This window comes from Rutilus rutilus (genome assembly GCF_951802725.1).
Source record: "Rutilus rutilus genome assembly, chromosome: 25".
Classification (NCBI taxonomy): Eukaryota; Metazoa; Chordata; class Actinopteri; order Cypriniformes; family Leuciscidae; genus Rutilus; species Rutilus rutilus.
This window is the reverse complement of record NC_140229.1, coordinates 15,062,145-15,078,287: the sequence shown is the minus strand read 5'-3', so window position 1 is coordinate 15,078,287 and position 16,143 is coordinate 15,062,145. Positions and strand designations below refer to the sequence as shown.

Genomic DNA, 16,143 nt, shown 5'->3' with positions numbered 1-16,143 from the left:
TCCATGGCTGATGAGGGCTGATCGGACTCCACCCCGGGGATGGATAAAAATGTAACCTAATTTAATCACTTTGCAGCTTATTTGCAGCATTTGTTGGTGTAAATGTGTTATTATTTTCTGTCCTTAATACAGCAGCATCCCACATAGGCGTGTGTGTGTCATTCCTCTGTGGGCTAATTGTTAACGGATTAAAACTGTGATTCGTGTAGATTCCAAAACGTGAAACGCCCACAGACATGTTTTTCCTGAAACATTGATGTATAAAGTGTATATCTTTTTATAATAATTATTATTTATTTATTTTTAATTTTTAATTCTCACTAAATCCAGATTTGGTGATTTTTATTTTTATTTTTATTTTTTATGCTATAAAAGTTCCGTATCTGGTTGAATAAAATAATTAAAATAAAATGAATCAATATTCTTTATGCACATGTAAACTTAATAAATGTTTTTATTTATACAGACATTTTATGAAGTCTAACCATAGTCATATATACATACATAGGCTCTGTATATATGACACTTTATTTTCCAGAAGATATTCAAGCTTGATATTATTATTGTATTTGAACTGATTTGGTTTTTAGGGTATTTTTTTATCATTCAACCTGAGAAACTTTTATCAGACCGAAATTTGAGTATTTCCATGAGCATCTTCGAGTGCTGACACAAACAAATCAGTGCAAATCAATTGAATCAGCGTTCATTTAAACCGATTCATTTAAACTGACCGTTCAAAAGATTCATGTACTGTTAAAATAGCTTTAATGTCACCTACGCAAGAGCAAGAGAGAAATGTCCTATTTGTTGATTAATATTATTTGGCACCAAAATAAAATCAAATATTCCGTAAATCGCCCCAGCATCATTTTGCAGTATGCAGATGATGCTTTAATGCGCTGTAAATGCTGTCAGACATCTTTGTAAAGACTGTGGCGCCTTTGCTTTGGCATTTTTGTTGTCTTTGTAAGTTTTCCTGCAGGAGCAGTGGGCAGAGGGAGGCTGACCCGCTGGGGTCAGTGTGTGGGTTTACTGAGCTGTTCAGCTCTTTTCCATGAGATGATTCAAGCTCCTGCTTACATGCTCCTCTATGCTTTCCCTCCCATTGCTTTTGCCTCCAAGGACAAGTTATGAAAGCCTCTCCTTACCTACCATGAGAACAAAAATGATACCTCCCACACACTGCTGAGTTGTGTAACATTTAGCGCCGTGAGTTTAGGAAGTGTTAGAGAACATATAGATGGAGAGGATGCTGAAAAGTATCATTTATTTTGTGTGTGTTTGTATTAAAGAGGAGGAAGAAAATAGATTCATCTCTTGTCATCCAAAGATCCCTTTGTTGCTTAATAGGGAAGCCTTGGAGCATATCCATCTCATGGAGAGGTTTATTATACCCGCCAGAGTCTGTGACAGTACTGTCAGTATGAAATACTGGCCGGCTGTGTCCTCAAGACCTAATTCATAGTGTAACCTGGTCATAATAACTACTGGGCTTTGGCTGTTATGTGGGTCAGTTTGGACTGGGAGGCTCCCTGTCTGTGTCTCAAGGGAGTTTGTTCTATAAAAAAGCCGTTCATTACTCACTTGTCTCTTGCACACTTTGCAGCGACGGCTGGGCTGACCGCTATGATGTCACTGATGGCTTCCAGAGGGAGGCAGCTGGGGGAATCACTATCAAGCTTCAGTCTGCTTACGTCACATGGTTCGATGATTACTACCTGAACCTGCAGCCGGACACCAACCTCCGGGACCCCTGGTTCGTCGAGTTCTGGCAGCACCGCTTCCAGTGCCGACTGAAGGGTCATCCTCAAGAGAGTCTCAAATACAACAAGACCTGCACCAGTGAGTGGAAGATGATCTCTGACCATGACAGACCCACAGCTTACATGATTTTAGGACATTTTAACTCTTGTCTTTATCAGTTCATCCATCCATGCATGCATGCATCCATCCCTCCATCTGTCTGTCAATCCATCCATCCATCCAACCATATACCGTATACATCCATTTGTTTTTCCATCAGTTGATCTGTTTATCTATCCATCTCTCTCTCTCTCTCTCTCTCTCATATATATGTCTGTCCATCCACCTGTCTGTCTGCCTGTTTATTATTTCATCCATCCATCCATCCATCCACCATCCATCAGTTATTCAATCTATCCATCCATCCAGTTGTCCATCTATCCATCCATCCATCCAACCACCCATCTTTCATTGCATCTATTCATTCAATTCATTCATTCATCCATCCATCCATCCAGTCATCCATCCAGACATCCATCCACCCATTTTGCATTTCATCTATTCATTCAACTATTCACTATCCATCCAGTCATCCATCCATCCATGCGCCTAAGTATAGAACTCATTACCTGCATCTATTAGGAATTCTGCTTCTTAAGACATATCTTTTTAAGCTTTTAATTTATAATTTATTACTGTGTATTTTTTATAGTAATTCTTTTTTGTTTGATTTGTTGTTTTGTTCTGCACATGTTGTAGTGCTTTGAGTTTTAAAAAGGCGCACTACAAATACAATTTAATATCATTATTATCCATCCATCCATCCATCCACCCGCCCATCTTTCATTCCATTTATTCATTCAACTATTCATTATTCATTTATCCATTCATCTATCTATTCATCCATCCATCCATCCACCATCTACATTAGTATTTTATTCCATCACTGAATTCAGCTATTCGTCATCCATCCAGTTGTCATTCATCTATTCATTCATTCATCCATCCATCAGCTATCATCCATCCATCTGTGTTGCTGTCTTTCCTTCTATGTTCATTCAACTATTCATCATTCATTTATCCATCCATTTATCTATACATTCATCCATCCACCCATCTATACATTAGTATTTTATTCCATCAATTCATTCAGCTATTCATCATCCATCCAGTTGTCCATTCATCTATCATTCATTCATGTAGCATTCTTTCATTCCATCTGTTCATTCAACTATTCATTATCCATCCATTAATTCATCCATCCATAGTCTATCTGTCCATCAATCCATTTATCTGTCCATGTCTTTTATTCCATCAATTTGTCTATTCATTCTAGTCATCCATCTATCATCCATTCATCCTTTCATTACTTGATCTATTCATCCATTTGTCCATTTATTCATCTCTCCATCTAATAATGAATTTTTCAACAAAAATGTTATCAAATGAATTACAAAATATTAGTATATGCTGAGAAAAGCCCCCAAATGATGATAAAGACAGTACTATGGCAGATGAAAGCACTGAATCGATATTAATTAAAAAAAAAGGTGATTTCAATATATTGTTTGTTTCATTGTTTGTTTTCACTACACCATTTCACAGAGAAAGAGTTGCTCCGACACCAGTATGCTCAGGACACGAAGATGGGCTTTGTGATCAATGCCATCTACTCTATGGCTTATGGCCTGCACGCCATGCAGAAGTCTCTGTGTCCAGGCTATGCAGGCCTCTGTGAAGCCATGCGGCCGATTGATGGAGGTAAACTCTTAGAATTCCTCATGAGGACAAACTTCAGTGGTGTCTCAGGAGAAGTAGTGCTGTTTGATGAGAACGGAGACTCCCCGGGGAGGTAGGAATCTTTCATATTCTGCTCCATTCACAAGTCAGAATGTGCTTCTAAACTCCTTTCAAAGATAATGAAAACAATCTCTTGTTGATGTCATTGTGAAGTAATTTTCAAAAGTATCTTCCTTCAGACTGAATGGCTATATAGGCAAACCATGTTGATGGTTTTAAGAATGACTCTAGGTTAACCATTTCACGCCCATGACATTGCTTTTACATGTGTTTTTCTAGGTATGAGATCATGAACTTTAAACAGATGAGTGAGGAGGACTACAGCTATATCCACGTGGGCAGCTGGGACAACAGTGGGCTGAAGATGGATGACGAGGAGATTTGGGCCAACAGCAGTGCCATCATCAGATCAGTGTGCAGTGATCCCTGTGAAAAAGCTCAGATAAAGGTGAAAAATGCAGTGAAGGAATCTTTGTAAAGAAAAATGTGAGAGTGTATGCGTTTTTATTTTATTTGAAATACACAGACTTTACACAGACTGCTTAATGTTGCTCAGAGGTGGCATAAATGTAATTTACATAGCAATTCTAACTGCATATTGTTATACAAGGGGCTTAGGTGGATCAGAGCAGGCATAATTTAGTCTGGCTTTTATGCTGCAATGTGTCTTTACACAGAATTTTGAGCTGTCAGCTGTGTAAAGATGCCTTAATATAGCCTTTTTTTCTCAAAAACCTGATATCTCTAATCATGTGGCTTAATAGGAGAGGTGTTTTCAGCAGAATTACAAATTTGAGTGTGACTTACATTTTTGATTGCAAAGCGCCCAAAAAAAATTCCAGATACAGACTTATGCAAGAGTCTGAGCCATTTTTAAGGAGGAGACTATCATCTAAACTTGGAGGCGGAACTTTAGCCACTCAAAACACCTTAGGAACCACATATAAATGCACTAAAAACCACTTAGAACCCCTTATTAACCACATAGAGGTGCACTGCAACCACCCACAACAATACAGCATTGTGGTGGTGGCTTTGAGAGCAAGCATTTTCTTCACAAAAATCTATAACATGACCGGTCTGTTCTGACCACCTCAGGTTATCCGTAAGGGTGAGGTGAGCTGCTGCTGGACCTGCACTCCATGTAAAGAAAACGAGTTTGTGTTTGATGAATACACCTGCCGTGCATGTGAGCTTGGATCCTGGCCTACAGATGACCTCACAGGTGATTCTACATCCACTTTCAGAGCAAAATGTTCTGGTAACACTTTAAAATACGGATCCTTCGTTAATGAATAACTACACAGGAACAAATGAGTAACACAATGTTAACAATCTAGTAACTACAGTTAACTAACAAGTAACTCTGATTAACGAATTAGTAAGTAATAGCACACAGATTTAAGTGGTAGTTCACTATTAACTAATCAATAACTACTATTTTTTTAATACTTCCCAGAGAACTTCTGAATTTTTTACAGATTTAAGGGGTAGTTCACTAATAACTAATCAATAACTACAATTTTTTAATACTTCCCAGAGAAATAATGAAAAAAATTCACAATTCATGCAAAACTTAATAACTAATGCAGGAAAAATTACTAGCACTAGATTAACATTACTGCTAGATACTGTACACTAATTATCAATATGTAGTAGCGTAGCAGACTTATGATTTGGGAAAGCTGTCAATAATTAGCCTATGCACTGCTGTCTTTTAGAGAACTATTCATAAACTAAATAATTTTTAAGAATTGTTTTTATAAATGCACTTGTCTGGAACACTTACCCTGTGGCCGATTTTCCGGCATTCCTCTGGACTGGCTTTGAATAACTAGACTCATCATGGTGAGTACTGGAACATACTGAGTCATCAGCCATCCAAATACCAGTTATTTTATTATTTAACCTACCTCTCAAAATTGTTTTTATGTATATCTCTTTGTTCGTATATATATAAATATGTGTGTGTATATATATCCTGTGAATGATTAGATGATTCTACCCTTTCGGGTTGGCTCTTCATTAGTAACTACAGCATGGAATCATGATAACTAGTAATGACTCAAGTGTTAATGCATACTTTTATAGGACTTACAAATTATTTGGATCCGTATTCTAAAGTGAAGATCATGTTAACTAACTAGTAATGACTCAAGTGTTACTACATACCTCTATAGGAACTACTAATTATTTGGATCCGTATTCTAAAGTGAAGATAATGTTAACTAACTAGTAATGACTCAAGTGTTACTACATACCCCTATAGGAACTACTAATTATTTGGATCCGTATTCTAAAGTGAAGATCATGTTAACTAACTAGTAATGACTCAAGTGTCTCAAATGACTCAAGCTATAATAAAATAACTGGTATTTGGATGGCTGATGACTCAGTATGTTCCAGTACTCACCATGATGAGTCTAGTTATTCAAAGCCAGTCCAGAGGAATGCCGGAAAATCGGCCACAGGGTAAGTGTTCCAGACAAGTGCATTTATAAAAACAATTCTTAAAAATTATTTAGTTTATGAATAGTTCTCTAAAAGACAGCAGTGCATAGGCTAATTATTGACAGCTTTCCTGTCTGCTACGCTATTACATATTTATAATTAGTGTACAGTATCTAGCAGTAATGTTAATCTAGTGCTAGTAATTTGTCCTGCATTAGTTATTAATTAGTTTTGCATGAATTGTGATTTTTTTTCATTATTTCTCTGGGAAGTATTGAAAAATAGTAGTTATTGATTAGTTATTAGTGAACTACCACTTAAATCTGTAAAAAAATTCAGTAGTTCTCTGTGAAGTATTAAAAAATAGTAGTTATTGATTAGTTAATAGTAAACTACCACTTAAATCTGTGTGCTATTACTTACTAATTCGTTAATCAGAGTTACTTGTTAGTTAATTGTAGTTACTAGATTGTTAATATTGTGTTACTCATTTGTTCCTGTGTAGTTATTCATTAACGAAGGATCCGTATTTTAAAGTGTTACCAATGTTCTTCTTGTAGTTAATCTAGAAGTCACAACCGTCTTTTACCCATGATTCTAAAACGCTTAGACCAGCCACATAAGCTTATCATCTTGTACAACAGTGTGTGATATAAGTATCTGGGTCACGGAATAACATAGGAGACCCATTTATCTCTTAGAGCGTTATTTGAGAATCTGGACCATGGCAACTTAATGCCAAAAACAGAGATTTGGACTTGGCGGGGGTGCCCGTCAGAATGTTCCAGAATTGCTGTCAAGCGTAAGCCCTGTAGCAGCAGTCTCTCAGCATGTAGTACATTACTGAGAGCCGAGGCCTCTCTGCTATTCATGCGAGAGCCTGAGTGCCAATTTTCGACATTTAGTAGCAGTTTATTTTATACCATATATTTATTTTACAAGGATCTTCAATATAGTTTATGCACTGTACAAAGACTCTGTAGCAAAGATGGCACACATGTAAATATATAAATAGGAGAAATCCAAATGTTCAATGTGGCGGCTATAGTCTCACTTAAAATTAAAGGGGTGGTATAATGCCCTTTTCACAAGATGTAAAATAAGTCTTTGATATCCCCAGATTGTGTATGTGAAGTTTTAGCTCAAAATACCCCACAGATATTTTTATATAGCATGTTAAAATTGTTACTTTTTGATGGTGAGCAAAAACGCATTTTTTGTGTCTCTTTAAATGCAAATGAGCTGCTGCTCCCAGCACAGAGGGCGGAGCTACAACAGCTTGTGTCCTTAGCAGCTTCGATTACCTCACACAGACATGCACTGAAAATGTAAAAAACTTTTAGCCTTTTATGTTTAGTCGGACAATGATGGAGAGACTCAAGAAGAGGTGACAACATGTAGACAACATTTCTGATTGGTTAGTTGATGAATTTATGTGGCTTATGTGTAGTTATCTTCTAGTCATTAACTAGCATATTCTGTCATGATAATCTATAAATTGCATTCCCGGGGGCAGGGTTTATGTAAATTTTAGGGTTTGTGATGTCACTAGCTTGTGTAGTCCCTACCAGCCGTTTATTGTTGTCGTTAAAAAGCAATTTCTTTAAAAGAAAATATCTCCCTTTGCTTTGAACTTTGAGCTTCATAACTTTTCAGATGTTGTTTATGCTCAAACAGCAACATTATACACTAACTAAAGTTAGAAAAGTGAAATCAACCACCCCTTTAAAACAACAAATTTTATTAAGCTCAAATCACTCTTAAAAACTGTATTTTTCAAGCTGATCTAGCGAATATGTAGACGCTAAAATTCTCATAATCAAGAGTAAATGGTAAAACTTTACAATATAATATGTTAACACTAATCAGTGCATTCGGTATCATTAACTAAAATCTAGCAATACTTGAGTAATTAATAAATACACTCATGTATTATATATATATAATAAATATATATTTATTAACCTAGATTTGTATTTGGAACCCCCCGGGGATCATAAGGGCACTGCAGTGGGTATGGCATGGTGATGAAAAGTTAATCAATTCAATCATAAAATGTGAAATGAAAATGAATTTTTTGTTTTATATATAAATAAAAACAGTAATAAATGGGGTGTAACAATCCCAGGTCAAAGATGAAGGTATTCCCCAATAAGAATTCCAGAATAAGTATTTCCCAATATGAGCTAGATTTATTCAACACAAGCAAACAACACGAAACAATACTGGACCGTGAGTGATACAAACTTAAATAGACAGAGATATTGAACTAAATCATAAACAGCTGTGATGATTAATCAGTGTCCATATAAACTAATGATTGGCTGGAAACTGAGACAAAGGAGAACATGTAACAGATGTGGTCAGGGAGGAAAGGTGGGGGCTTGGGAGGGTGTACAAGGAGCCGATGAAGGGCTGATGAGAGGAGATGGCAAAGGGCTGGTAAAAGCAGACAGGACAGACCAAGGAGGTGATGGAGGAAGAAGTCAAGGAGGAGATGATGGATGGATTAGCCGGGTGGTGATGATCCAGAGCTCAGCCATGACGATAGCCCATGGAGGGAGGAGCCAAGGTGTTGACATGGCCGGCGACATCCGTGGGACGACCGACGAAGACAGAGCCGATGTTAGACCAAGATGCCGATGCCGATGCTCTGGAGACCAAGGCAAGGGTGCGGCGACGAGCGTTCGAGGTGAAGCCCAAGTGCTCGAGGACTTAGGTGGAGCTGGTGTACTCGAGGAGCAAGGTGGATCCAAGAGAGAGGGCGGAGCCCGCTGGAGCCGACGGGGTGGAGAGACGTAGTGCCGCCGATGGCTCATAATTCCGAGGCACAGGCAGGGTAACGGCTGACCAAGGTGGAGCCGGAGGTATGAGGGTCTCTGGTGGAGCCGAGGGAGGGAGGAGCCAATGCGAAGCCGACAGGTCGACGGGACGAGGTGGAGCGAAGGAATCAGAGGCCGGAGGCGGAGCCAAAGGATCCCCTCGCTCAGGCCAGGCAGGTGGTAGCGTGACCTGAGGCTTCACGTCGCTGCAAGGCGTCACCAGGGAAGGCAAAGGGCTGCAGGCATCCAGCAGAGGTGGGGCTGGAGGACTGGCTGAGCTTTGCAGAGATGGTGACAAAGGTAAGTTTAAAGGGATGAGTAGTGTTATTTGGTGTTCTTGCTGAACGATGATACCATTTCTCCGCTGGCTAAAACCAGCGGTGATGATAGTTCTGCTGATGACTCTGATAATGAAAGTTCAGGGTGGGACAGGGTGGGATGCACAGCTTCAGAGTCCCAATCGATCAGCCAGTCCTCTGTGTCAAGCTCCACCAGGACAATGTTTGCCGGCTCACACCCCTGGTCAGACTTCCGCTCCGGGGCATTATTAGGCGCTCTCGTCATACTCAGGGTTCGCGGTGGGCGGAAGCCTTCCGTCTGCGGGGGGCTCTGGCGTTGTCGTCTCCATGGTTAGGGGTGGTGGTGAGCTGGGCTCTGGGTTTGGCTGCGGTCTGGAGGGGGTAGATGCTCTACTGGGAGGTCTACTGGATGGTAGTAGTTAGCCCTGACCCAGAAGAGGGACTTTAAAGTCTCATCATCGAAGGTTGTCTTTAAAGCAAGCTGACTGAAATGAAGGTCAAAGTCCATTAGAGGAAGTTCTTCTTGGACTAGGGAAGCGATTTTTGCTGCATAATCCATTAGTGGTCTGGTATTCTGTAACAACCTAGGTCAAAGATGATGAAGAAAGCAGAATCCCAATAACAGCTAGATTCATTCAACACAGGCAAACAACATGAAACAGTGTGCTATGCACAAACAATACCGGACCATGAGTGATACAAACAGAGGAACTTAAATAGACCGAGATAATGAACTAAATGATAAGCAGCTATGACGATTAATCAGTGCCCATATAAACTAAAGATTGGCGGGAAACTAAGACAAAGGAGAACATGTGACTGAAAAAACGAACTAAAAGTCCATGGAAATTAAACTAACTGAACAGAACCTTGACAAGGGGGTTCTTCAAAAAATATTTAAGGTCAGGGGATTGGCTGACAAAAAAGTTTGGAAATCCTTGATCTAGATTAGTAAATATGGTAAAAAATGTTTGATCATCGTGAGAGTATGATTCATAAACTAATGTTAAGTAATGAAACCGTATTGTAAATTGTTACTGTTAACAATTTTACTGTAAACAATAAAAGTGTTACTGTTACTTGAATATAAGCATTAATGCATGTGCTTTAGCTGGACCAGTCTGAAAAATACTGTTTTTGAGTTTGAGCACAATTTATGCTGAAATTGGTGTCATATTTTATTCCTGATTTGAAACGTAATTAAAGTATAATTCCATCAAACATTTACAGAGATTTTGGAGCATGAATAGCTGCCCTAGGGCATTATAAATATGGCTGCCGATTTCGATGACTTGCCCTAAAGGGACTTTCACAAAAGCTTTGATAATCATGGCCATAACTTTCCAGAGTAGCTCTTGGTGTCACTAGTTTGGGACTGACAATTTATCTGACCTGTAAAAACAGACCAAACCTTCACAGTCTCATTTGATCAACCTCATTGAAGGCTATCCAAATTAAGACTCAGTTTCATCCTTATTCTCTGTCTCTTGATGCAAATCGCACATGCTAAATATATCAGCGCTTGTTGATGTCAGCCTGTAATGCATAATGCATGATGCTTAGTTGAATGGATGGTTTGTTTGTTTTTGCACAGTTTTATAAAGTTGTACTGTAATTCAGCCACCAGTTTTACTGTGTTATCTTCATAACGATGGATGTTCTCCTTGCAAGTTTAAATGTCACACATCATTGATTCTAAATAATCATAGGCAATGGCATTATACCGACTTGCTTTTTTTTGTAGTTGTTTTTTTTGTTTTGTTTTTGTTTAACTTTTACAATACTATCAGGAAAAAGATACAGGAGGATAGTAAAACATATTGTCCCCATTAAATAAATAAATATATAGACTTGTAGTAACGCCTAATTACATTAACGTCTTTTGAAATTCTTGTCCCTCAGGCTGTGAGCCAATCCCGGTGCAGTTCCTTCTGTGGGGAGATCCTGAGCCTATTGCCGCCGTGGTCTTCGCCTGCCTTGGCCTGCTCGCAACCATCTTCGTCACTTTAGTCTTCATCAGGTTCCACGATACGCCGGTGGTGAAGTCCTCCAGCAGGGAGCTGTGCTTCATCATCCTGGCTGGCATTTGTTTGGGGTATCTGTGTACATTCTGCCTCATCGCCAAGCCGCATTTGGCCTACTGTTATTTGCAGAGGTTAGGCATCGGGCTCTCGCCTGCCATGAGCTACTCAGCCCTTGTCACCAAGACCAACCGCATCGCTCGCATCCTCGCGGGCAGCAAGAAGAAGATCTGCACCAAGAAGCCTCGTTTTATGAGCGCCTGTGCCCAACTGGTCATCGCCTTCATACTGATCCTGATTCAGCTGGGCATCATCGTGGCGCTCTTCATCATGGAACCTCCACAAGTGATCTACGACTATCCGTCCATACGCGAGGTGCACCTAATCTGCAACACCACCACACTCGGAGTGGTGGCGCCTTTGGGCTACAACGGGCTGCTCATCCTCAGCTGCACATTCTACGCCTTTAAGACCCGCAACGTCCCCGCCAATTTCAACGAGGCCAAATACATTGCGTTTACCATGTACACCACCTGCATTATCTGGCTGGCTTTCGTGCCAATTTATTTTGGTTCAAACTACAAGATAATCACCATGTGTTTCTCCGTTAGCCTCAGCGCCACTACTGCGCTGTGCTGCATGTTTGTACCCAAAGTCTACATCATGTTGGCCAAACCTGAGAGGAATGTACGCAGCGCTTTCACTACGTCGACAGTTGTGAGGATGCACGTGGGTGACGGGAAAGCTGCCTCGGCCGCTAGCCGGTCTAGCAGCTTGGCTAACCTGTTCAGACGGCGAGGCTCTGGCACAGACACAGTAAGGTCAGTATGAGAGCAGTGTTATTTTAGTATTTTTTTATATACTGTACTAATAGTATACTATATACTGTTTTAGCTTTTATTAATATTTGGATTTTTATACATATTTTCAGTTTTTGTTAAAAAAAAATTTGTGTGTGTGTGTGTTAAATGCATTTGTCATTTACCATTTAGGTGTAATTTTATATTTATTATTTATTTCAGTTTCATCCTTAGTTTTTGTCACAAATTTTAATGATTTTGTTTAGCTTAAGATTTATTTTATTTTATTTTATTTTATTTTATTTTATTTTATTTTATTTTATTTTATTTTATTTTATTTTATTTTATTTTATTTTATTTTGTTTTGTTTTGTTTTGTTTTGTTTTTTCAGTTACCAAAATTGTTTTGAATAGTTTAAGTTGTTAATAATCCTGCATGATAGGTTTAAAAAAAATGCTTGGTCATAATTGCAGACTTTTTTCCAGCTATCTAAAGTTGAGTATTGACATCTTATTTTTTCATTTATGCTTCTTTGGTTTAATTGGATTTACACTGAATGAATTTAAGGATAATGAGGCATAACGTGTCAATTATTTTTATGTCAGTTTTGAAAATCCTTTTTTTCCTCTTTATAATAAGATGATGTGCAGTCACTACTCTCAAATGCAGAAGCCGCTTCTGACAAAATAAATAAATAAATAAAGCTCACATTAAATCTGTTTATCTCTCAGTAATGCCTGCCAAAGGTTTGCTTTTGAGGATGAAAATGAGTTTAGACTGAAAATGAATCAACTCTCCAACTGAGCATATTTTAGAGCACATTAAAAAACTGCCAATATTCCCCTCGAAAGAGAAAAAGAGCCCCAACCAATTACCCTGTCTGCCTGTGAATCATTCCTGGAGCAACTCAGTAGTTTCGTGCATTTGGGTCGATGGGTCCCCAGGTGCATTAGGAGAACTGAAGTTAGAGATTTCCTGTCTGAAGTACAGGACTGGATGAGGGTAATTGCGCTTGGAATGGATGGATTTAAATGGCTAATGGTAGGGTCAGTTCTCTCTTGCCTTTAGCTTTAGGGCCTTATTTTAACGATCAAAGCGCACCGTGCAAGTGCACTTAGGGCGTGTCCGAATCCACTTTTGCTATGGTCGGCCCACCCAGCACATGGTCTAAAAGGGTTGTCCCTATTCTTTTAATGAGTAATGGGTGTGATTTGGGTGTAACATGCAAAAAACCAAGCAGAGAGTAATTTTACATTCCCTTTAAAAGCCAGTTGCGCTCGCGCCATGGCGGATTCGCTATTCACATAGCGGAATTTGCAAGCGGAAAGACTGAACGTCTCCAGAGAGCAAACGGATCTGCTTGTGCGCGAGGTTAAAGCGTGCTTATACATTGTAATCCTTTTATTTTTTATATTTGGCTAGTTTGTGTGCTGCTGCACAATAAGCAGAGTGCACACACGTAGTGCTCTTTAAATAACAAAAAACAAAAAAAATTCTGCAGAATCTATTTCAGTTGCCTCAAAATAGCAACGTACCAACAATGCATCCGAACACACCTCGTTTTCTTGCCATAGACGTACAAATAGGTGCAAATGGATTTGCTATTTAAACAACGTGGCGAAGGACGTGAAAATGGTAACTGCGTAGGGCTGAAACTAGCAAAAAACACTTGCGTTGCGCCTGGCGCTGCATTGCACCGGGTGTATGATAGGGCCCTTACTGTTGCAAACTAGCAAGGGCGTAGCAGCCATGTGAGGTGAAGTCCCTCTTCGTTTTTTGGTGATTCTGTGCCCTGCATAAATCCATACCAAAAGTCTATAAATTCAGTCTCAATTTCTCCGTTTTGGGAAGGCTCTGCAGTTGCTCAACTGATATACACTATATTGATATTGATATTAATTATGTTAAATTGTTATGTGTATTTATGTATAATTAATCAATCAAATACAAATACACATTGTTGTTTTCTTTCCACAGTTCCAATGGCAAAACGGTGACTTGGGCACAGAACGAGAGAAGTTACAGGCCAAACCTGTGGAAGCGGATCTCAATCCACATTAAGAAAAAGGAAGAGGCCAACCAGACGGCCATTATTAAGCCCTTCTCAAAGGGCTGTGATCGGCCGCCAGACCAGGTGAAGCTGGCATACGACGGGTCTCAGAAAAACCAGCGCTACCCTGTAACCTACCATCCCCGGACCCCTTCGCCGCTGCCGACCGTGTGTCAGCGACCTCCGCTGCAGAGGTGCGAACTGGAAGAGCGCGATGAAGAGCGTGCGACAGTGGTGACTATACCCTCATACCTGACGGAGCGCTTGCAGCATGGCGGCCCGCCCCAGACCTCCATCATGGATCAGATCAGCTGTGTGGTCAATCGATTCACGGCGAACATCAGTGAGCTCAACACCATGATGCTGCCCGGGTCACCGCCGGGAACAGCCGTGAACACCACCGCCCCGGTCCCTAGACCCTGCTCCCCCTCTTTCCGTCTCCACCCGCAAGAAAGGCCGCATCCCACCACCGTCACCACCTACGCAGATGTGGTGGCCGTAGCAAACACCAACCCTCGTTCCGCGGTCGGCATCACCGGTGGCATCATAGCCGGTGGGAGTAGCAGGGCTTCACCTGCCAGCCTTTTTGACAGCACCTACGACTCCTCGTGTGCGGTCAGGACCACTGATTTTGAGGATCTGGGCGCCTTGACACCACCTTCGCCATTCAGAGACTCCTCCGTGGACTCGATCAGCGAGTCTCCCACATCGCCAGCCTCGGAGCTGCCGTTGTGTGAGCCCTGCTCCCCAATATACGACCAGCTGATGCTTCGGCACTACAGCCAGAGCTCCTCTTCACTCTGAGAGATTATTCGGAGCGCAGGAAGGAGACTGAGAGGCAATTTCGGAGAGCGTGCATCTGCTTAGATTGCAAAACCCAGTTGTAAATGTCAAGGAGTGTAAACTCTTAATATAGAAGCACTCGCTGAGGACGTTTTATGGTGCTTGGAATCCAGCCCGTCCTCAAAATCCCGATCTGCGTAGGGAAAGGCACTTCACCAAACTGCTTTTCTGATAATTAAGGATGTACTTGATATGCTCTCGTGCTCTGACAAAGTTTATGGCCCTTCTTGCCAAGAAGTTACTGATTTTGGTCAGTCTGTAGACCGGAAGATTTAATAACATTCCAATGACGTCAATCCACACAGGTGTGTAAAATAACAAAACTCCTGCTCCAGGTGATGTCATTTTTATCTCTCCTGTTGCCTGTCAGCAAGATGTCTTAACGTCTTGCACGATTCTTCACATACAAGGGAAGTGCAAATGTTTGAATGTAGGACCAAATTGAGCCTTTGAGCGCAAAGCAGTTTGTTTAAATATTGGTCATTTTCTTTATTACCCTAGTTTAGAAGTTGCATGTTGTGCCACTTTATATAACTAAAATAATATCTATTATTATATTTTTTCTTAATAAATCAAATAGAAGGAATGTAAGGGCAAGTTTATTTAGATACCGCAGAAATCTGACATTTATCAATTTATATAAACATGTCCCAGACTATTACTTGAAGTATTTAGTGATTAATCATTTTAATTTGAAACATGGAATTTGAAATTTTAGGAAATGATGCAAACTGATAGTTGATCTCAACTTTTTACACTATCATTCAAAGGTTTGGGGTCAGTAAGGTTTTCATTTAATGAAATTAATACTTTTATTCAGCAAGGATGCATTCAATTGACAGTAAAGACAGTGTTATAACAAAATTCTGTTTCAAATAAATGCTGTTATTTTGAACTTTCTGTCCTGAAATTTTTTTATCATGGTTTCAGAAATATTAAGCAGCACAACTGTTTTCAACATTAATAATAATAATAAGACGACATGTTTATTTGAAGGATTATTTGAAGGATCATGTGACACTGAAGACTGGAGTAATGGCTGCTGAAAATTCACCTTTGCATCACAGAAATAAATTACATTTGAAAATATATACAAATTTTAATTTAAAATAATTATTTTAAATTGTAATAATATTTCACAATATTACTGTATTTTTGATTAGATAAATGCAGCCTTGGTGAGCATAAGAGACTTACTAACCCCAAATTTTGAATAATATAAGTTAACAAGTGATTTATACATAAAGCAATATATATGAATGCAGGGCCTATTTCAACAAATATAAGTATATGATTTGCAAATCATTTCCT

The 16,143-nt window shown here is 39.6% G+C and overlaps 1 protein-coding gene across 1 annotated transcript in view; it reads left to right on the top strand.

Moving 5' to 3' along the window:
• The window catches only part of LOC311285653 (ras-related protein Rab-38-like), a 42,496-nt gene that overhangs the window by 16,056 nt on the left and 10,297 nt on the right, over positions 1-16,143 (top strand). Inside the window, exons 4-9 of the mRNA XM_084401408.1 lie at positions 1,610-1,845; positions 3,352-3,598; positions 3,826-3,994; positions 4,645-4,771; positions 11,021-11,960; positions 13,917-16,143. The exon at positions 13,917-16,143 is cut by the window's right edge and continues 746 nt beyond it. Of these exons, the coding sequence (XP_084257534.1) occupies positions 1,610-1,845; positions 3,352-3,598; positions 3,826-3,994; positions 4,645-4,771; positions 11,021-11,960; positions 13,917-14,793 (2,596 nt within the window). The 3' untranslated portion in view covers positions 14,794-16,143. The remainder of the gene's footprint in view (positions 1-1,609; positions 1,846-3,351; positions 3,599-3,825; positions 3,995-4,644; positions 4,772-11,020; positions 11,961-13,916) is intronic.